A 22049-nucleotide genomic window follows, 5' to 3' on the forward strand; every position below is an offset into this window, starting at 1 on the left:
TTCCCTTCCTCTGGTTTTACTGTAAGGAAAACACAGCTCACTCGTTATTGTCATCTGGCTACAAAGGGAAATACCAAGACTTCCCCCACTCCGGCTGGCTTACAAGTCCCTGGATCTGCTTTCCATTTCAAGCCTTGATTATCAGGGAGTCTCCTCTGCCTCTTGGGGAGCCCACCCGCCTGGCCTCTTCAGATAAACACTCACACACCCTATCCATGACACAGCTGGCAACAGCTGCTTCATTCTTTAGGGATGGCGTCAGGGAGGTTGGGGCAGGATAAGGGCTGTGTAACCGCGCCTGGAGATATCTAGCAGGGCCTGTCAGACTTGAGGATGGGGGCCTTTTCCGCAGAACAAAGCAGACCAGCCCTTCCTGGGACAGGGAGTCAGCATTCCCTGGGTTCTAACTGGGCTCTTAAGTACAGGCCCCCTTTCCTCTTTAAGCCTTGGCCTCCCTTCTGGGAAGATATGTTCTCACTCACGGAGGATGCTATTAAGTATGGATGAGAGGAGGTCTGTTTACAGCAGGCAGCCCTTTGGAGGCAGATGAAGACTACCTGCTCATCTCAGGGACACGACTCTCATTGGCTGTGAAGGCTTCACCTCTCCTGTCTCCCCAACTCTTAACCACAATCCAGAGAGCTGCAGGTCAGAGGGATAAGTCCAGAGCTCTATGTCACCTTGGCCAGTAAACTGTAAGGCACATCACACCTGTGAGAGCAGGTGTGAGCCAAGATAGCTGGACTCTGACCTACCTCTGCCTCTAATACTGACCTCAATTTAAGTCACTAAGCCAGCTGTGCCTTAGGTGCCTCATCTGTAAAGGACCGATACCTGTTTTCATGAGGGTCAAAGAAGGGTGTGCAGAAGCATTCCCGAGCATAGGGCAGCTGGACTAGAGGAGGAACAGGCTAGCGGTATCCCCGAGCAGTGGCCCCCTGGGCTTGGGTGAGCCTGATGTCCACCTTCCCAGTAGCAGGACTTGTCATTTTTAACGCAGTGTTCTCAGTGCTGCTTGGCTGTGCCCTGCAGAGCAGGTGTCACTAGCCCCAAATTAGAAATAAGGAAACGGCCTGTTCAATTTGCCCCAGCTAATTACTTTGATGCAGAGCTGGTAAGAAGACGGAATTTGAACTCAGGTCTGCCTAACTGCAGGCCTCAAGCTCTTGACTATACCAACTTACTCCCCTAATACAGCAAAGCTTGGGCCAGATGGGAAGGGAAGGTATTGTATTACTGGTAACAAAGTGATAGGAAGGAAGAGAGAAAAGCAGAAATAACATGTGCTGGCCATACAGCCCAAAGCCACCACATAAAAGGACATGAGAGAGACATGAGGAGCAACAACCAAGAGCAGGCCTCTCCCCATGAAGCAAGCTGGCCTTCCATATCCCACTGAGACTCAACTACTCTGTCTGCCAACGTGGGCCTTGCCCATTCCTGCCCACCTCACCATCCAGCCTTGGCTCCCGGCTCTCCGAAAGCCCCTCTCCAAACTGTCCCTCTCAGAGACTGTCCTTGCTTCCACACACACCTGGCCTGACCCCTTTGTCCCGTCTACTCCTTTCCATTCTGCCCTTAGCCCTTAGGGACAACTCAGGCATCAACTCTTCATGAAACCTTCCGTACGCCTCCAGCCCATGGTCCCTGGACACCTCCAGCAGTGCTGTCACCTGACATACTGTCCAGCACTGCGGCACCTCTGCACCCCAGCAGGCCATCCAGCCTCCTCACTAGCCTGTGAACCCTTCTGGAGCTGGAACTAGCCTGACTAATTACCTGCCCCTCCCCGAGGCCAGCTGGGGCTGGACATGAGTAAGGATTCTTTAGTGACTGAGGCCCTGTGACCCACTTCTGAGACTCATCTCTACCACCCCTGGCTCACTCGCCTACAGCCACATTGGTTCCCTCGCTGTTCCTCAGGCGTGCAGGCACGTTCCCACCCAGGGCCTGTGCACCTGCTAGTCTATCTCTGTCTTTTTGGAACGTTCTTCTCCCAGATTCCCACCTTCAACTCCTTCAGATCTTTAGTCAAATGTCACCTCCTCGGAAGGCCTCTCCTGGCCACTCTCTAATACCACCCAGCATCCCTTATGCCCCTTCCCTGTTAGTTTTTCCTCCATAACTTCTACTATAAGATACAATCCACTCACTTGCTTCTAATGTATCTTCCCTCCAAGGGAGGAGACTTTTGCACCAGTACCTAGAAGAATGCCTGATACAAATCCCTGATGAATGAATGAACTCAAATGAAGACAGGACCTATTTTACCATGTACAGCTTTGCATCCCCATCAGGGCCAAAGAGAGCCCCAGACACAAGCTAGCCCTCTCAAAATACTTGCTCAAAGCCTATTTCCCCAGGCCTCTACTCGTCATGTGCCAGGCCCAACTGTGAACCGGGAGCCCTCAATGCTACCACTGGCATCCACAGGAGCTATCAGGGAGGTGGCCGACGGGGGGAGGTGCTGGCTGGCAAGGCAAAGCAGAGGAGTAGGGAGAGAAGTCACAGGAAGGTCACCTGTTTCTTCCTCCTGCTGGGAGGACCTCTCCCCGTCACTCTCGCTACAGCTCCTGCTCCTTGGCCGCTTCCGGGAATGCTGCTCATCCTCGATGCTGCCGGGAGAGGCAGGAGAGCCGGCTGCGCCATGGTCCTCGCCGTTCTCCAGGGCACCATCGGGGCTCCTCTGCAGCTTCGCCCCGTTCTTGGCCTTCTTAAAGAGGACCGAGGTGCGGCGGCCCACACTGCCGAGCGGGGCACCCTCAGGGTCCTCGGAGGCCATGAGGGACAGTCTGTTGATGTCACCGTCACTGAGCAGGTGTGGCAAGGGCTCGTTCCCTAGCTGCAGAGGCGATTTTCGCAAAAGCTCATCTTCTTCCACCTTTCTGGGTTTTAGGAACCGGCTTGGAGGTTTGTTGTCACTGATGGGTTTTAGAGTGGGGGGATCTGGAGGGGATTCTTGCTCAGACAAGGAAGGTGCAGGCCCAGTGGGCTCCAGGGTTGGTGGGGGAGGCAGTTTGGAGTCATCTGTTAGAGAAAAAGAGAACCTGCTTGAACATTTTAGATAAAGTCTGCCCCTACGAGCCAGCTAATGACACTGATAACCAAGAACCCAAAAGCACTAGCTGCTACAGGCTTGAGAAGCACCCCGGGTCTCAGTCTGAGGTGAAGAGAAGGTAGGGCTAAGTTTTCTTAACACTAGTAGTCCTCAACCCTGGCCATGAATTAGGATCACCTAGGAAGTTTCTTTAAAATTTCAATGCCAAGGTCCCATTCCAGACCCACTGAAACCAAACCTCCAAAAAGGAGGCATTCTTTTTTAAGCTTACCAGGGGAGTCTGATGAGGTGCGGGTACACACCACTGCTCCACACCCGAGAAAGCCAAAGGCTGCCTACTCAATCAATAATTAGGTGAGTCTCAGCTGCACAAATTAGGAGTCTACAGTTCTCATTAGATTCAAATGTTTTCCCATCTTTCACTATACAGCATTTTGGTCCCTATCACCCAAATGAAGGAAACAGGACAAGCAGAAAGAATAAGTTTATAGATATGGGAAAAATGAGGCCAAGTAAGTTAAATCGGGGATTCCCAAACACATCTGTTCACCTACCATCTTGAAACTTTTATTTTTTAAGAATTTTTATATTGATTTTTAGAGAGAAAGGGAGAAGGGGGGAAGAAGGGGGAGAGAGAGAGAGAGAGAGAGAGGTATTTGTTGTTCCACTTATTTATGCATTCATTGGTTGATTCTTATATGTGCCTTGACCAGGGGTCAAACCCACAATCTTGGCGTACCCGACTGCACTCTAACTAACTGAGCTATCTGGCCAGGGCCGAAACTTCTAAAAACTGAGACTTCCAAACCACAGCTGAGACTGCCCTAATCTGAGTATCTGGGAGGTGAACCCTGGAATTTTGTTTGAAATCCTTCAGGGGTGGGGAACCTTTTTTCTGCCAAGGGTCATCAGGATATTTATAACATCATTAGCCTGCTATATTTGGTCAAACTGTAATTAACTTACCCCCAATGCCTTGGCAAGACCAATGACTTCACGGGCCTTATATGGCCCACGGGCCGGACGTTTCCCACCCCTGCTTTAGGAGCTGCTGCGAGCTGGGCCACGGGGCATGACCCTGTGCTGCCACACCCGGGATGGGGGTACTGTCATGGGGACACATGCTGGCTGCCACCACATGGGGAGTGAGGAAGAATCACAGTAAACACAAAGCCCTCTAAAGCCAAATATGACCTCTCAGCCATGTCCCCAGTCTTTGCCAATCTAAAATGGGCCATTCCCTGTAATGTGGCCCCCTTCCCTCTGGAAATAATTCTCAACATTTTGAACTGATGACAAGCCATAGGCTCAGATCCAAGGATAGGTAGGAGGGGGACAATTCTGTCCCCAGTGACGTGGGAGAATGGGAAGCAGTTCAGGTTTCAAGCCCTGGAGTCTCTGAGAATCACTTCCCAGCTGTCTTTGCAATCTGGCCTTTCTGCTTTGGGATGGGCCTATAGACTTGGCCGGCTAGGGTCAGAGCCGTGAGGCAGCTTGAGAGCCCAGACTATCTTTAGGGTCTTTCTTTTCTATAACCCCCCGCCCCACCACAACCTAAGCTGCTCTAAGAGCCTCTCTACATGATGGTATAAGGTGAACTGATATTTAACTGGTATGTGCAATATGACCATATCAGGTGCAAAATATTTCTTTACTGGTTAATAACAGCTGCTGAGCCCCAGCCTCTGAAACTCCCTGAACCGGCCCACAATCCAGCAACTAAATATCCACATCAGTGGCCACCAGGAGTTCATTCCAATACGACAGCCAACACCTACTCTGACTGATAAACTTCGGTCTCTACTGATGGTTAAATATTTTGAATATCAACCCTGGGCGTGTGCAGAAGTGTGACCCCCCCCCCCAAGGGCTTCTGCTTGCCCACAACGATCAGACCTCAACTCTTCTACTCAGGATTTCAGCTGAACCCTTGCTCCCGTACCCTGCCCCCGCATCCTGCCTGTCCGTGACCGTCTCTCACCTCTGTCCCCATCGTCTTCTGGCTCCTCCTGCAGGGCCTGCTCCAGCACAGCCACATCTCCCCGGGGCCCTGCTAGAAGCTCCTCATGGGACACAGCCTTGTTCAGTGAGGGCGGCTGTGGTGGCGGTGGCTGTGCCAGCTTCTGCCGAAGAGCATTGATCTCCCGGCGCAGCATGCGGACGCGGCGGGTCCGGGCCCCACTGGACCGCATGGCACTCACCAGGTCCAGTTTCTCCAGCAGCTCCTTCAGCTGCACCTCCGTGGACAGATGAGCCCGGTTCTCTGGGATGAGGATGTTGTCCACTGCCAGGGAGAAGGGAGGAGAGAAGGGGCTGAAGGACCTGCCTAGCCCAGGGGAAGGGGAAGGGGCGGAATCCTCTGGCTGCAAAATACTCTCCTGGAATGCCTGAGCCTGTGGCTTCCAGCAACATCACTGTGGGGCCTTGGCCCTGGCACCACAGCTGTCCACAGGGCAGCCACAAGGACAAGGTCAGAATCTGGGAAACATCTGCAGGAAACATTCCACAGTCATGATTATGGGCTCTATGGAGCAGGCACGAGGCAGCTTGGCAATCCCCTGGCCTGAGTGACTGTTTGGCTGCTGCCATTGAAAAGCAGAAAACGGGCCGGCAGAGCGCGGGCTCCAAGGCAATTCTGGTCTCTGCACTCTCTGTATCCTCCACCTGCACTCTCTGAATGAGCCAAACACACAGCCGCCTGCCTTCACTACCCCATGCCCCAGCGCCACACAGAGGGTCTGGGAGAGGAAGACCCCAGTGAGGCTTTAGCTTTTCAGACAGACAGCTAGGACCTGATTCCCCTTTCCTACCATTCAGGAAGTGCTCAGTGAATTAGTTAAACTTTAATCCTCGGAACTATTCCAGCCACAAGCAGATATATTCCAGCCTGCGCCTACCCCCAGCTTTGCTCCTGGAATCTACCCTACAGCCCCAAGGTCCACTCTGATCCCTGGCTTTCTGGGCTCTGTCCCTGTGCCTCCTCCTAGCCCATCCTCCCCACCCGCCCAGGCTTCTCACCGTCTTCCCAGGAAAAGCGATAAAAGTCCTCCAATTTGGGTGACTCGGGCAGGTGGGTGCCCCTCTCGGGGTCATAGCCGATGTTCTCTGCCTGCCGCCGGGCGTGCCGCAGGATGGCCCCTCCCAGGTCCCGCAGGCGGACAGCTGCTCGGTGGAAAATTGTGTCTTTAGCATTATACTTCATGCAGTTGGAAACTATAAGGTTAAAGTCCTCCTCAAACTCCTCCAAGGTGTGGTACAGATGGGACTCCAGCTTCCGCCTCATAGTAGAAAAATCCATTGGCTTGGATATGAATTCCAGGTAATCTGGAACCTAAACATATAAAACCTGTACAATTACAACAACCATTTACTAGCCAAACAGGCGTACCCTTCACCGGCACTCCAGCCTCCCCATTCCCTGGTTTGACCATTCTGGGCTCACTCAGAGCCCCAGGGCCCTGGCCCACTCTGGTCTGCTGACCCCTTACCATTGGCAGTCTACTGGCCTTGCCAGACACCTCCAGTTTTTGTACACTGTCATTCAACCCGCTCCTGGCCTTCGCAGATCATTCCCAGTTCTTGAGGGGATCACTGTTCAGGAACTGGGGTGGGGGGAACTTGCCTCACTCAGGTTGACGGGTTCAGCAAAGATGTGTGCGGGATCCTTCTCCTGCAGCAAGTCCAGTGTTGTCCTCAGCAAAACATTGAATGGCATCAGCTCTAGCTCCATGGCAGCCTGCTGGACCTTGATCTGTGGGAAGGTGGGGAGAAATCAGGACACCCCTCCCCTTGAAGAGGCACTAAACTTTTCTTTATAGCTTGACTTTCACCAATTGTGTATAACAAATTTTCACAGGCTATTAAGCTGACCACTTTATTAGGAGTGACCACCTAACCCACAGCCTAGAAATAAAGATACCAAGAGCTACCCCTATGTGGATATTTCCTATGTATCAAGCAATGTGCTTCTCTCACATCAGTGGTAATAATTATATAGTTGACCCTTGAATAACACAGGTTTGAACTGAGCAGCTCCATTTATACATGGATTTTTTTCAATAAATATTGTTAATGTATGCTCTCTTCCTTATGATTTTAACATTTTCTTTCCTCTAGCTTATTTTAGTGTAAGAATACAATATATAATACATATAACATTCAAAGTATGTGTTAGTCAACTGTTAGCAGTAAGGCTTCTGGTCAACAGTAAGCTACTAGTAGTTAAGTTTTAGGGAAATCAAGTTATATGCAGATTTTAAACTACGCTGGGGGTCGGAGCCCCTAATGCCCACATTGTTCAAGAGTCAACTGTAGCCCTAACCGGTTTGGCTCAGTGGATAGAGCATCAGCCTGCGGACTGAATGGTCCCGGGTTTGATTCCGGCCAAGGGCATGTACCTTGGTTGCAGGCACATCCCCGGTAGGGGGTGTGCAGGAGGCAGCTGATTGGTGTTTCTCTCTCATCGATGTTTCTAACTCTCTATCCCTCTCCCTTCCTCTCTGTAAAAAATCAATAAAATATATTTTTTTTAAAAAGAGAGTCAACTGTAATAATGACTACTTTTATAGTCCTTTCTAAGTGCCAAATAACATTTTAACATTATATATAAGTGAGTACATGAGGTAAGTATAGATGAGGTATTTTACGAAAGGAAACGGAGGCACAGAGGGACTAAGTAACTGACTGGCCCCAGGTCACACAGCCAGTAAGCGACAGAGCTGGGACCACACCCCAGACAGCCTGGTTCTGCAGTATGTGTTCTTGGTGGCTATGCCACACTGCCTCTCTACTCACATTACCTCAATTAATCAACACAACAACGCTGAAGGAGAAACTTATTATCCCCATTTTATAAATATGGAATCTGAATCATCATTAACCCATGGTCACCTGGCTAAAGAGCAGGGTCTGACTTAGTCCAAGGAGCACAGTGATGATATAAAATGTGCCTTGGGCCAGAATTCCCACCTGGTGTGCTGAGATATTGATCCCACTGGCCCCTGGAATGTCTGGGTTGAGCTGGGCTGACCTGGGCCTCCAGGCTCATCCCCTCGGGCAGCAAGCAGCTTCGCGTATTTACAGTAGTATGCTTTACTATGTTATATTCATGTGTGTCCTACTATGAAAAGGTTGGGAAGCCATGGATTAGACTATGAAAAGTCTTGTCTCTTGGCTGCATCAAACCAGGCCTGCCTGCTTCCTTTCCTCTTTCATTTCTGTGAACCAGAGGCAGGAAAAAAAGCTGAGGTGGGAATCCAGGCCTGGGATGGCAAACAGTGGGAATCAGGAGAAGGTCCTGAGATATCCTCCATGCCACCCATGCTAAGTAAGCCAAGAGCTGCCAGGTCTCAGGTAAACTCAGGCCTTGCGTTGGGGCTTAACGGAGAAGTGGGAGTTTAGAGAAAGAGAAAAAGGAACATTCCAGTAACAGCTGCTATTCCTGTACCAGAGAGAACAGTTTTAGCTCATCATTCATTGAATTAATAGTATTTATGCTTTAGCCAGTTTGGCTCAATGGATAGAGAGCATCAGCCTGTGGACTAAAGGGTCCCGGGTTCAATTCAAGTCAAGGCCACGTACCTTGGTTGCAGGCTCCTCCCAGGCTCAGACCCTGGCCGGGGCACATGCAGGAGGCAACCAATCAATGTGCTTCTCTCACATCAATGTTTCTCTCTATCTTTCCCCATCTCTCTAAAAAAACACACAACAAAATCAATGGAAAAATATCCTCAAGTGAGGATTAGAAAAAAAAATTTCTTTTAAAAAAATAGTATTTGCTTTCGTGGACTTACAAAGTAGGAGGTCACAGTTTGATTCCTGGTCAGGGCACATGCCTGGGTTATGGGCTCAATCCCCAGTGTGGGGCGTGCGGGAGGCAGCTGATCAATGATTCTCTCTCATCATTGATGTTTCTATCTCTCTCTCCCTCCCTCCCTCCCTCTCTGAAATCAATAAAAGTATATTTTTAAAAACACAGTATTTGCTTTATGCCATGTGTAGAGAACTGCAGTAGGTACTTCAGGGAGGCAGAGTGTCAATAATGATGATGACAGAAGCTGGCACTGTAGCCCCTCTGCTATAGGCCAGGCACCGTTCTATGCTCTTTGTATACACAAGTCATCTAATCCTCACAACAACCTTATGTGGTAGGTTCTATGATTACCTCCATTTCACAGTTGAGGAAACTAAGGTATAAGGAAATTAAGCAAATTAATGTTATACAAGTAGTAAGTGGCAGAGTCAAGATTTAAACCCAGGCGGGATGGTGCCATAGTTCATATTCCTAACCCCTATGCCACACTACCTAACTCAGCATTTCCCCATACTCAAAGGCTTAAAATATCCTTGAATAGATGTTGGGAAATTTAAATGGCTTAAGACCAAAAGTGTTTAAGGGCCTAGTGAGGACCCTCAGAAGTTCCCAGGCCAGAGGTGATGGCCATCAGAATGGCCTGAGAAGCTTTTTATTGTGTTTTTTTTTTAAAGTTTTTTTTTTTTTTAACATATTTTTATTGATTTCAGAGAGGAAGAGAGAGGGAGAAATAGAAACATCAATGATGAGAGAGAACCATTGATCGGCTGCCTCAGGCACGCCCCTACTGAGGATTAAGCCCACAACCCGGGCATGTGCCCTTGACTGGAATTGAACCCGGGACCCTTCAGTCCACAGGCCGACGTTCTATCTACTGAACCAAACCAGCTAGGACAGCCTGAGAAACTTTTTAAAATACTCAAGGCCAGGCTATCCCTAGAGTCTGAGTCAGAAACTCCAGGGACTGGCCCAGGCATATGATATTGAGCTTATGCTTGAGGCCACCAGAAGCTGAGTCCCCAGAGAAGCCATCAGCAGCACCACAGAGCAGTCAGGCCTTCGAGCCCATAATGCTGGGCAAGCAAGGGGGAAAGCTCGTACCAGGTCTCCTGCTGACACACTGACAGGGGAGAAAAAGTTCCTGAACGAGAGCCATGGGGCTCAGAGCTCCTCACCTGCTCCCGCTTGAGCTTCTCTCTTTTCCGAATCAGCTCGATGAGCAGCCGGGCTCGCTCCAAGTCATGCCGCAGCTTCTGCCAGTATTTCAGCTCTTCCTTCACGGCACTTGTTTTCTCGTCCTGCTCTCGCTGCAGGAGGGAAGGGAAGGGAAAGGAAGGAGCTAGAGGCCTCCTTCCTGCTCAAAGTCCTCTCCCTAGTCAAGCTTCATGAGGCCTTGGCAAGTAAGAGCCCCAACCCCTTCCTTGACTCACAGTCCCCGAAAGCCCCGCCACCCCTCTCCTTCCTCCTGGGCTCCCCTGACCCTATAGCAATGTTTCTTCACTGCAGCACAATTACTGCCAGGGTGAGATCTGGACCACTCCCCCTACCCTTGGGGGCACCAGAGAGCACCTGTGCCCCTCGGGGCTGGAAAGAATTTCAGAGGAAACTAATACACACCTCAGGATAGAATTTCACCCTAGAGCTTCGACTTCGGGCTAGAAAACCAAGTGTTCTTACTATAAGCTTATACTAACTGACTTTAAAACACCTCCACCCCACCAAATACAGGATTGCAGACCTAGAAGTTACAGTGCAATCGGGAGAAGGAAGAGTGTCAGGGTTTGATGCATGAGGGCACAACAAAAAGACAACAAAAAATGATCAGACAGACTGAATATAAGATGCTGAGAGGATAAGAAATAGAGAGGACCTGAGTGGGCTGGGGTTAGGTCAGGAACGGCTTCCTGGGGGAGGAATCTTACTAGGTTTTCACATGTGGATATGGATGAATAAAGCAGTAAGGAAGGCCTCTCTTGTTTTGTTTTTAAATATTTATCTTTATTGATTTCAGAGCGGAAGGAAGAGAGTGGTAGAAACAGCAATGAGAGAGAATCACTGCTCAGCTGCCTCCTGCGTATCTCCTACTGGGGATTGTGCTTGCAACCAGACATGTGCCCTGACTGGGAATTGAACCGTGACCTCCTGGTTCATAGGTTGACACTCAACCACTGAGCCACGCCGGCTGGGCAAGAAAGGCCTCTTTTGGAACTGAAGGAACCATAGGGCCAAAGTGTGGAGGCATACTTAGTGGTTCTTTGCTTGGAGAAAAATGAGCTGGCCAGAGAAGAGAAGCTGGAAAATCACAAAAGCCAAGAAAGATCCAGAACCCAGCTGACAAGAAGCCTCAAATGCCAGGCCAAACAGCCTGGAGCCTGGACATATCCTGGAAAAGGAAGTGACAGGATGGAAAATGGTGTTAAGACATCACCAGTTGTAGAGCAAAGAAAGAATGAGAGGCTGGTGACCACCTAGATAGAAAGCTATTGCTGAAATTAAAGGGATATGGGTGAGCAGTGTAGCTGGAGAAGGAGACAAAGGGCCATATACTGATAAACCCCCCGAAAAGCTTAGGGAGGATTAACTGTGGCTTGTTATGGAGGGAAGAGTCAAGAGTAACTATAAGGTGGGGAACGTCTGAGATCATGACAATAATGGGGAAATACGTTTACTGAGAGGAAGGAAGATAATGAATTCAGCTTCCAATACCTGAGCTACAGGAAACATCTACATGGACATCTACAGTTCCTGTGCCCTAAGCGACTGAGGGCAGAAAACGAGGATGAGGACAAGAGGAGAAATCTGGAGTGACTACTCCACAGTTATTTACAGCTACGAATGTACAAGTTCTCCAATCAGACAGGCAGGCAACTGAGCCCCTGGGAATGTTACCATTAAGGAGTAAGAAGTACGATGGGCACAGGGTGCAGTCTGTGGGGTGGGTGAGGGGGGAAATGAAGTCACAGAGAAGTTCTAAGACAAGATGACCGGCGTATCAAATGTAGCCCAACAGTCAATAAAGTGAGAATCTAAGGAAAGACTTGCTGAGCTGGGAGGAGGTCACTGATGTTCCATGGGAGGCTTAAGGGGAGCACATGGACCATTTTGAGGAGGGATCAGATATAGAAATGCACCTCAGTACTCAGTTACAAAAGGCAAAAGTGAAATCAGACAGAACGCGGTGGGTAGCATGTGTGGGAATACTTAAAGGCGGAAGTAATGGAGCAATGAGTAGGGAGAGAGAACTAAAGATGTTAAAAGTCTCTCAGGCCCAGCTGGCATGGCTCAGTGGTTGAGCGTCCACCTATGAACCAGGTCACAGTTCGATTCCTGGTCAGGGCATATGCCCGGGTTTCAGGCTCAACCCCTAGTAGGGGGCGTGCAGGAGGGAGCCTATAAATGATTCTCTCTCACCATTGATGTTTCTACCTCTCTCCTCCCTTCCTCTCTGAAATCAATAAAAAATATGTTTTTTTAAAAAGTCTCCACCCTCGCAGAAAACATTAAACAGATAGCAATTCCAGTTGCTAGTGACTAAAAGGTCATGACAATTGGGCAGGCTGTGCACTACAACTCAGGTGGTAAATTTGTGTATTTTCTATGAAACATTTTTTTGGCACATGGCAATCGTGTCTTGAGTAAAGTGTGCCTTTTCCTAATTCATGCAATTCAGTGCTGCCTGGCTCTCATTCATCCCACTTCTCCCTTTCTGCCACATCTAAAGGGTTTTCTCCACATACACAGAAAGCTGGGCTTGCTCTCCACTATGCCCTACAATTTGCTCCAAAGTCAAGCTTCTCCCATCCAGAAGGAGATGCTTCTGGTCTGAAGAGCTCTATAGTGCTGGAGGTCGTTCCTGGGATAGACCACCTAGAGGGGTGATCACATATAGGCAAAGGCTCCACAGAGGGTTGGGGGAAGGGGGAGCCCCGACCATCACTCCTTCTTCACTCTCCACCTCCAAATCACCATGTCACCTACCTGCTCGGCATTTCTTTGGGACTGCAGGTGGGAATGCAGGCGCCGAATGAGGGGGACACCGTTCCGTGCCTGCCGCTTCAACAGCCAATAGTTGTGAAGCCGCTGCATGAACTGGTTTTTCCTCTGAAAGGAGAGACCACTACAGATCTTGTTCAACCTTGAGTAGAGGCAAAGGGAAGTGACAGACAGGGTCAGTGGGCTGACCAGATTATAGCCTCCTCTCCAGACCCTGGTTCATTTATGAACCTTATAAAGGAAGACAGAATAAAGTGGCCAAATGCCTCACCTCAGAGAACGGCTTGAAAAGGACAGCAAAGTTAAGCAGCTCAGATTCACTTGACTTTCCACATCCTGCATTGCAATCCTGAACCTCTAAAACAACCCTCTTCTAGAAACCCTGTTTCCTGCAGTTATGGACTCCTGAGAAACAGGTCTGTGCCCCAATAACCCAGCCTTCTCTTGATAAAGGCAGCAAGAGAATAGGAACTTGAGTAAGCTATGAGCAATGTGGTCACTATTTCCTGTGGCGGAGGGTCTCACCAGACCAGGGAGTAGTCCGGGGCCAAGCTGGAAGGAAAACCAGCAGGCTACTCCCAAATGCAACTCCTTGGAGTCATCTGACCTCTGGTTTTTTCATTAAAAACCTCAGCAGCCCCAAAATGTCTGATTTTGAACCAAAATATATATTTACATGGATCTAAGGTATACAAGGATGGAGAATCTGAAAACTTAGCCTTAGCCTTACGGTCGGGGTTTGTGACAGGAAAGGAAAGAGGTAGGAAGGGAATTAATGAGAGCCTACAATCTCTATCCTAATGCCCATACTGAAAGGTGGGTTAACATTATTCCCATGTTATAAAAGATGGAAAGGCAGCCTAGGAACAGAGGCTGAATAAATTGTTAAAGTCACTAACGCAGCTAATAAGATGATGGAGCTGGGGTGGGATCTGAATCCATGATCTCTTGGCTATTCCATGCAGTGTTCCATACTGGTTATCTACCCGGTAAGCAAAAGGCCTCAGCGCTCCTGTGGTGTTTCCACTGCGTTTCTCTTCATCTCACTCCACTGAAAGGAAGATACGCATGGCTAAACAAGAAGGTAGACCCTAAGAAGAATGGGCATCTTGGACTGGACATAGCTCACCTGGGCTTTGCGCCTTTCCACAGTCAGACATTCTTGCCCCAAAGCCAAGCTTACAAAATCAGGGCCTAGGGCTTTCCCCAAAGGACAGATCCCCCACCAGTGCCCATGCCAAGCACACCTGCCCAGATGCAGGCAGCCCCCTCCCTCTGTAACCTCTTGGCCATGGAGGGTCCCAATAGCATTTGTGCAGATAGGAAAAAGAATAATAATAAAATAGCAGCAGCAGCCATTTATTGACAGCTTACTATGTGCCAGGCACTGTGCTAAGTGCTTTACTTGTATTATCTTATTTCTCACAACCCTATGAAGTAGGTTTACTTATAAATAAATACAAAAAATAAGTAACTTGCCAAAGGTCACACAGGTAGTGACAGAAACGGGATTCAAATGTAGGTCTGTCTGGTCCTTAGCCAGCCTGCAAGACACATCTTAAGAGCAGACATGGCAAAAAGTCTAGCGCCAGGGCATAACACCCTCTAGATGTGGACTAAGCATTCACCCACTCATCCTAGGCAACAGGGTAGCCCGGAACAGTTCTCTGACTAGAAGATACATTTCCAAGTCGACGGAATTCTAACTCAAGCCATGGCTTGCAACAAGAGCCTCTCCCTCCTGACCTTCCATGCTCTTGTGTCTTCTTTCCAAATGACAAGTCTAGTTGCCTGTTTCCCTTGTATAACTCATTCCCTCTACCCTCTAGTATTCCTTTATCCCTATTCTTCTCATCAAGTGAGAGAGACAGCAGGTATAGAACCCACAGTTGAGCCCAGTTGTGGTCCAGAGTCAGCCACTTTCCACCTGGTTCCAGCCCTTAGAACAGGACTTGGCATATAGTAAGTGCTCAATAAATACCTCAATGAATAAATAAAGGAGTGAACAACTTTACCTCCAGTGGCCGCGGTTTCTTCATCTGGGGGTGTGGGAGAAGGTGCAAGGACTACATTAGATGAATAATCGCCAGGATTCCTTCCTGCTCTAACATTGTATACTTATTTATGAATATCACTCTAGAGATGAGCCTCCGCTGGACAATCTCCTGTCTCTTGTTCTCCGCCAACCTCCCGCCCCTCCAACAGTTCCACAGACTTCTCCGATGGTGTAACAGGCACACTGGTCTCCCGTACACTCAGCAGGCTTACACACAGCTGAACCGAGTGATCCTAAATCTAAAAGCTTCTCAGGAGGAGGAGTAGCATGTACTCCCCACACCACCGCCCCTCCCAGAAAACCCTACCATTCCCAGGACCAAGCTTTCTGGACAGCAGAAAACCATACTGACCCCGCAATGGGAAGTAACTGGATCACTGTAGGGGTATTTAGAAACATTTGGGTGGGTTTGATGTTGTCACAAAGACCAGGCAATGAAGGAGGGGATTCTACTGGTATTTACAAAGACCACAGATGCTAAAATAAACACCTAGGAACGCATGGGACAGTCCTAATAAAGAATTTTCCTGTCCAAAGTGCCACTTGTGACCCTATTGAAAAATACTGCCTTAGACATCCTGTCACCTGAGCTTCTAAGCAACTTAATTGTTTGTCTCACCTTGAACCAAAGGAAACACGTTGTTCTGAGAACACAATCAAAACCACAAACCAGACTAGGTAAACCCAGGGCCCAAAGGAGAAATTTGAGGGCACAGAAGAGAACAGACGTTCATCGACAGTGCATGGGAAAGGCCCCCACCAGCCCAAGAAGAAACCATTGGTCCCTAGGGCACCCTCCTGGGCAGATGTACCTGTAAGAGGGTATCTGTGGGACGGTGACCAAGGGGACAATGGAGGGCATGTCTCGACCCACTTCCTCTGGTTCCTTCTTGATCTTTTGCTTCAAAGTCATCTTGTTCTTCTTAGACACTCCTTTGAGGGGGCCACCTACTACACCTTGGCCTTCATCTTCCTCCTCCTCTTCCACCTCTTCTTTGTCTTTCTCCTCCCCACAGCCTCCCTTCAGCCCTTCCTCCTCCCGAGGCTCACTAAGGCTTCCAGGGGAGTCGCCCTTCCTCCTAGCAGTGGCAGCACCTGGGGGTGAGTGGGCCTCACAGTAGGCAGTCTTGCGCACTGTGAAAGTGGTGCCGTTTAGGCTGGTTTCGCGCATGGGCTCGATCTTCATGAAGAGCCCGGCCCGCTGTGCACACGTCACATGGAAGGCTGTGTAGCAGTTCACCTTTTGGCACTGGATGGCGGCACCCAGCCCCTTCTGCTTGCAGATGTAGCAGGTCAGTTTCCAGCGGGCAGGTGGGATGTTGTCAATGCCCTCAATGGGCTCCAGGAACACGGTGTTAGCAAAGCAGACTTCAGGGATCCAGATAGCACACACCACGTGGGCCCAGTGCCCGTCGCTGGTCTGTTTGAAGGCGCCACCTTTGTTGGGGCAGAGGACACAATCCACAGGCCGGGAGGGAGACTGCAGGCAGCAGCGGCATAGCCACTGACCCTCGGGGATGTAGGGGACGCCGTAGCACTCCTGGTGTACAGCCAGGTTGCAGATGTCACAGAACAGAATGACGTTGCTATTGTGGCATTCGTCATCCAGGCACACACAGCAGAAAGCATCTTCGTCAATGAGTGACTGCTGGGCCCCACTGCTACGACTCTCCAAGTAGGACTCCTTCTCAAGCCGGTCTACCAGCAGCTCAAAGGTGTCTGCCGACACCAAACTGTACCCATCTATTCGCCGCTTCTCATTCACCATGTCCAGCCAGGCAAGGTCCTCCTCATCCATGTCATACTCTACCTCTGCATCCAGGTCTTCAGGCGGTTTCTCAATGTAGCGGTAGTAGGCGGCAGGCAACGGGGGTGCTTCGGGCTGACTGCCCGAGTCCACCAAGCGGAAGCTGGGCTGCGGGAGGTGGAAGGATGTGCCGGATGCATGCTTGGAACAGGACTCCTTCTTCTTGCCCTTGGATGAGGGTTTTTTGGACTTGCCAGGGAACTGAGGCTGCTCGCTGTTTTCCTTATTACTATTACACTCAGTGATATCCTGGGCAGTCAGCTCATCCTCCGTGATGATCTTGAGTGGGTCATAGATGCTGATACGATGCAGGCGTCCATCAATGTCCACCTCAACAATCCGCTGGGCCTGGGCATATGTCAGGGTCTCCCGAGTAGGCGAGCACTTGAGACTGTAGGGGGATGGGGAACGCCGGCCCTCGGCATTCTGCCGTGACTTCTGGCGAGGCTTCCTCATGGCACCTGGGAAGAAAGGGGACAGGCCTAAGGAGAGAGACCAGGAGACAGTGAAGAGGATGTAGTCATTCACCCTTCCATCCGACCAAGCGGCCACCAAGAAAGAGGACTGGACACTCCCTCTGTCTAAACACTCTGTTCCGCAGATGTCCCCATGGTTTATTCCTTCACCTCCTTCAAGTCTTTCCGAAAACATGACTGCTCAGTGAGACCTTCCCTGACCACTCTCTCTAAAACTGCAAATCCAGCCCTAGACAGTTTGGCTCAGTGGATAGAGCGTCAGCCTGCAGACTGAAGGGTCCCAGGGTTCGATTCCAGTCAAGGGCACATGCCTGGGTTGGGGGCTCGATCCCCAGCAGGGGGCGTGCAGGAGGCAGCCAATCAATGATTCTCTGATCATTGACATTTCAATCTCACTCTCCCTCTCCCTTCGTCTCTGAAATCAATAAAAATACGTGCGTTTTAAATACGTGCAAATCCCTCTCTTCCACCACAATCTTTCACTCTGCTTTATTTTTCACTATCCCACTCACCATCTTTTCCTGTGCTATGGAATTTACCTCTTTATCATGTACGTCTGCTTCCTCCTACCAGAATGGAAGCTCCCTGAGAGGAGGGATTTTTGCCTGTCTTGTTCACTATATCCCCAGCGCCGGGAATGGTGCCTGGCTCCTAAGTAAGCACTCAGTAACTGGTGAGTGAAAGGAGAAATCAGACGTGCACGATCCCTGCCTTCTAGAAGCTCTGTCTGATTGAAGGGACAGAAAAGTAAACAGGTCATTACAATGTAACATAAGGCTGTGGAACAGCTATCTATGGAAAAGGAAGGGGGGGGGGGATTATAGCTTTAGAAAACAAGAACAGCATGCGTTTTCAAGCTCTGGACATGCAGTCCCATCAAAGGATCCAAAATGCACAGGTTTAGAACCATCCTACTATGATCAGAAACCCTACCCAGGGATGAAGGAGTGGGGGCACATGAAATGTCTATCTCATGTAGCCTAAAGGTTTCAAACTAGTCTTCAGGGTTTTATCTGCAAAAGGCGGCATTTGTGATGCACTGGCTAGTACACCTCTGAGCAGAAGCTCTGGGAGTGGCCCCAGGTGGCACTGAGTTATAAACTGAACTATTGGGACCCTCACTAGACCTAAAGCTAAGGTGACCGGGGCGCTATCGGAGGTAAATGCTCGATGCATTCTGTTTCAAAAGTTCCTCTCTCCCAAAACACTTCTATCCAGCCCACCCTTGTGCAGCCGAGAGGGACTGAAGTTTTCTACATCATTCTCTGGGAGGAGGGAACCATGCAGTTAGTAGCAGGAAAGATCTCTGGGGAGATGCTGCCCAGGGTGCGGGTGGGGACACAAAGGGTATGAACAGGGACAGGATTTCAAGGAGAAAGAGAGTTGGTCAGCTTGGTTGAAGGGTCCACCATCCTTATCTATAAAGCAGAGACGGTGATGGTGATGATTAGCACACTTTTACAAATTGCAGGCCCTTTTACTTTTAATACTTCTCACAACCAGTCTGGGAGGCATTTTACAGATGGAGATAATATCTATCATAAAAGCTCAGGAAGATGTCACTCAACCCAAGTGATAAAGCTACAAGTCAAACCCAGACCTTTGACCTGCTGAACGTATCCGACTAGGAGGCACGAACCCCAGAGGCTCTAATCCTGCCCCTCGACGACCGGAAGTCAGTCGCTCGATCTCTCTGGGCCTCTATTCGCCATCAGTAAGGCCAAATCAGTAACGTCTACCTCGAAAGGGCTGCTATTTGTCAGTGAGGTATTAAGGTCCTCATTTATAAGGCCGTCTGCGCCCTAAGCGCGGAGGCCTGCGGACTGAAGGGTCCCGGGTCCGATACCAGTCAAGGGCACAGGCCCCGGTTGCGGCTGGATCCCCAGTAGGGGGCGTGCAGGAGGCAGCCGGTCAGTGATTCTCTCTCATCATTGATGGTTCTCCCTCTTCCCCTCTCCTTTTCTCTGAAATATATATTTTTAATAATAATTAATAATAATAATAATAATAATAATAATAATAATTGGCCTTCCAATCCCAAAGTGTGACTGAAACATTAAAAAAAACGTGGCTGAGGAACAGGGCCAGGCAGGCACACATCCTCCTTGGAGCCAAAGCAAACCATCACCCCAGCAAAGCTGTCCGGGTTCCAGAGGCCCTTGGCCACCTCCTGCCTGACAAATGCCAGCCCCCAGGGCAGCCTGGGCCAGGGGCCCGCTGACGGCCTCCCCTCACGGGCCTGGAGACCCCGAGGCGGGCGTGCACATCCACCTCGACGCCGCCCGCTTCAAAGTTTCAAGAGGCTGCGGCCCCTTGGATGCAGCTCTCCCCTCCCGCCCTCCCACCTCCCACCTCCGGGGCAGCTCAGGTCTCCCCCTGCCCCCCCACCCCCAAGCAGTAAGTAGCTAAGGCGCCCTCTTCCGCCCACCCCAGCTTCTGGACACAGGGGCGGGCTCCAGAGGGAAAGGGCTGCTCTGAGGAACAAGAAACGCGTTTCGCCCGCAAGGCGCTTACAGTCGTTTTTTGGCGGGAGATTCTCATCCCACACAACCCTTTCCGCAACCACACCCCCAAATATCTCTAACACCTCAGAGGTCTTCTCGACACCCCCTGAGCCCCCCGCTGGCCCACGTCACCCAGGTCCCAGAGAATGAGGAGTTTCTGCAAGTGGACTGGACCCCTGCGCCCCTCAGGAGGTCCTCATGAGACGAGGACCGCAGCCTAGGCTTCCGCCCCGACACGGGGCCACCATTTCCAGAAGCCGGACCCTTCGGAGGAGAAAGGAGGGGATACGATACCCTCCCCACAGAGCAGGGGGCGAGCGCGCCACGCCGACTGACGCGAAGTGTGACCCTCGGACAGAGAGCTCGCACCGGGGAACCAGCGGGGCAGAGAGGCGAGCCCCCATTGGTCGCCTCGCCTGCCGCTCAGGGGAAACCGGAGCGCCCAGGGCCACTCAGGGGGCGGGACTCTCCGCAGGCCTGGCCAATTGGAGAGCGAGGCGGGGGCGGGGCCCGGGTGCTCCGCTTCCAGGGCCGGGGGAAAACAAGATGGCGGCTGCGGGAGGGGGTCCTCGCTTTTCTGCTCCCCCCTCACCCGCCTCCCCCTGCCCCGCCGCCGCCCTCGCTCCGGGACAGGGCTTCGCCCGCCCGCGTCCAGCTCGGAAAGTCCCCCGCTTCCCTCCCCCACCGCGCAGCCCCTGGTCCCCATAGGCCCCGCCGCCCCCGCCCCCGCTCCGTCTGGCCCCGCTGCCGCCCCCATTACCTCAGCCACCGGCCCGGCCCCAACGTTCGGGGGATCCTGGGCGCGGGCTGGCCGGCCGTGGAGCAGGACGGCGCGGCCCGGGGAGCGGAGCGCGGCCTCCTCCCGCGCTGGCCTCCGCGGCCACAGCGTGCCCCCTCCCGGCCCGCGCTGGGGCCCCAGCCCGGCCGCCACCGCCGCTCCCGGGGGAGGAGGGGGAATGGAGCCGCCGCTGCCGCCGCCGCCACCGCCACGGAGCCCGGCCGAGGGGAGGGAGGGATCAGCCCCCAGGCAGGATCCGCCCCTCCGGCCTCCCCCCGCCACCTCCACCCCTTCCCTCGCTCCCTCCCCGGCTCCGCGGGCTCTCCCGCTGAACGGGAGCGAGAGCGCGAAAGAGGGGGAAACGGGAAAACATCCCCCCGCCCGCGTCGGGGGCGGCGCGGAGAGGCGCGCGGAGCCGCCGCCGCCACGGGGCCCCGTCCCCGGCGCGGCCTCACGGTGGCGGTGCGGGCGGGGCGGGGACGGGGTCTGCGCCCGAGTCTCCCCGGCCCGGCCCGCGCGGGCGAGCCCGGCCCGGGAGCGGGGACTCGGGGGTGTCGCCGGGAACGACGGGGACCCCGGCCTCCAGTCGGCCTGCCCCTCCCCCCGTGCCCGCGGGGTGCTGGCTCCGCTTTGGGGCAACCCCCACCCCGCGGAGCTCGGGGCCCCTCCGAAGGTGAAGCCGGGGCGTCAGTCAAGTCCAAACTGGCGTGTAGTTTCCTGGGGCGCAGGTGCCCGCCCCCCCGGGAAGTGGCCGGCCCCCCTCGAGCCGGGAGGACGCCGGTCGAGCGATGTGGGTCCCCCCTCGTCCCCCGCGGGGACGGCCAGGCCAGACCTGTGCGGGACAGGTGGGCGCCGGCTCCCCGCGGGGGCCCCCCTGCAGCAGGAGACCTGCCGTCGGGGGCCCCGCTCCCCGGTTTGAAGGAGTCAACCGGAAAGTTCGCGGGCCCCCGAGGGCGCCTGCAGCTCGCGCCCCTCGCGCCCGGCCGGGCTGGGAGTCGGTGCCGAGCGACGCTGGGCGAGGGGCCACTCGGCGCTCTCAGACGCGACCGCGCTGGCTTCCGACGTGACCGTCTTGAGGAGCCGGCCCCGTCGCCTCCCCCGTTTGGTCTGCAAACCGGGAAGCTCACCGCCCGGGACCGCGGCCTCCGGCACCAGCCCCCGCGGACAGCAGCCGGTGCGCGCGGAGAGGAGGGGCATGTCGGGGAGTTTGTCCTCGGCCCGCCGGGCGGGCTCCGAGGGCCCCGGAGGCACCCTGTGGCGGGTTGGGGTCTCGGGTCCCGTCCTCCCGGGGGTGGACCCGAACCGTGTGGCTCCTTTTGAAGTTTCGAGATGCCCATTACCCTAAGGAATTTGGACCCATTGTGTTTCTTATTTGATAAAAGGAAACTCGTTTGTATTACAAAGATGTGTTCCTGATTAGGTAGGTGGTTGCACCTCCTGGCGAAGTGATAGCCCGAAGGCTTGGGTTAACCAATTTTTTTTTTTTTACAAAAGGGAGTGGCTTGAGCAGCTAAGCCAGGGCCAGGCAGTGTTTTGAAAACTGAAGGATTCTGTGAATTAATGTC

General features: G+C 52.3%; 1 protein-coding gene across 5 annotated transcripts in view; it reads right to left on the bottom strand.

Annotated features, from left to right (window-relative positions):
• BRPF3 (bromodomain and PHD finger containing 3) overlaps window positions 1–21806 on the bottom strand; it is a 38709-nt gene extending 16903 nt beyond the window's left edge. The window contains exons 1-8 of one of the 5 annotated variants that reach the window (XM_059701851.1): window positions 21782–21804; window positions 15732–17208; window positions 12849–13005; window positions 10046–10177; window positions 6681–6809; window positions 6077–6389; window positions 5040–5342; window positions 2521–3027 (exon numbers count right to left, since the gene is read on the bottom strand). In XM_059701851.1, the coding sequence (XP_059557834.1) occupies window positions 2521–3027; window positions 5040–5342; window positions 6077–6389; window positions 6681–6809; window positions 10046–10177; window positions 12849–13005; window positions 15732–17182 (2992 nt within the window). In that variant the 5' untranslated portion in view covers window positions 17183–17208; window positions 21782–21804. Of the gene's footprint in view, window positions 1–2520; window positions 3028–5039; window positions 5343–6076; window positions 6390–6680; window positions 6810–10045; window positions 10178–12848; window positions 13006–15731; window positions 17209–20466; window positions 20660–21781 lie in introns of those variants that run through there. The other 4 variants (XM_059701853.1, XM_059701852.1, XM_059701854.1 and 1 more) reach the window with 4 other exon arrangements.
• Window positions 21807–22049: the final 243 nt, after the last annotated feature.

This window comes from Myotis daubentonii, chromosome 6 (assembly GCF_963259705.1).
Source record: "Myotis daubentonii chromosome 6, mMyoDau2.1, whole genome shotgun sequence".
In the NCBI taxonomy this organism is placed as follows: Eukaryota; Metazoa; Chordata; class Mammalia; order Chiroptera; family Vespertilionidae; genus Myotis; species Myotis daubentonii.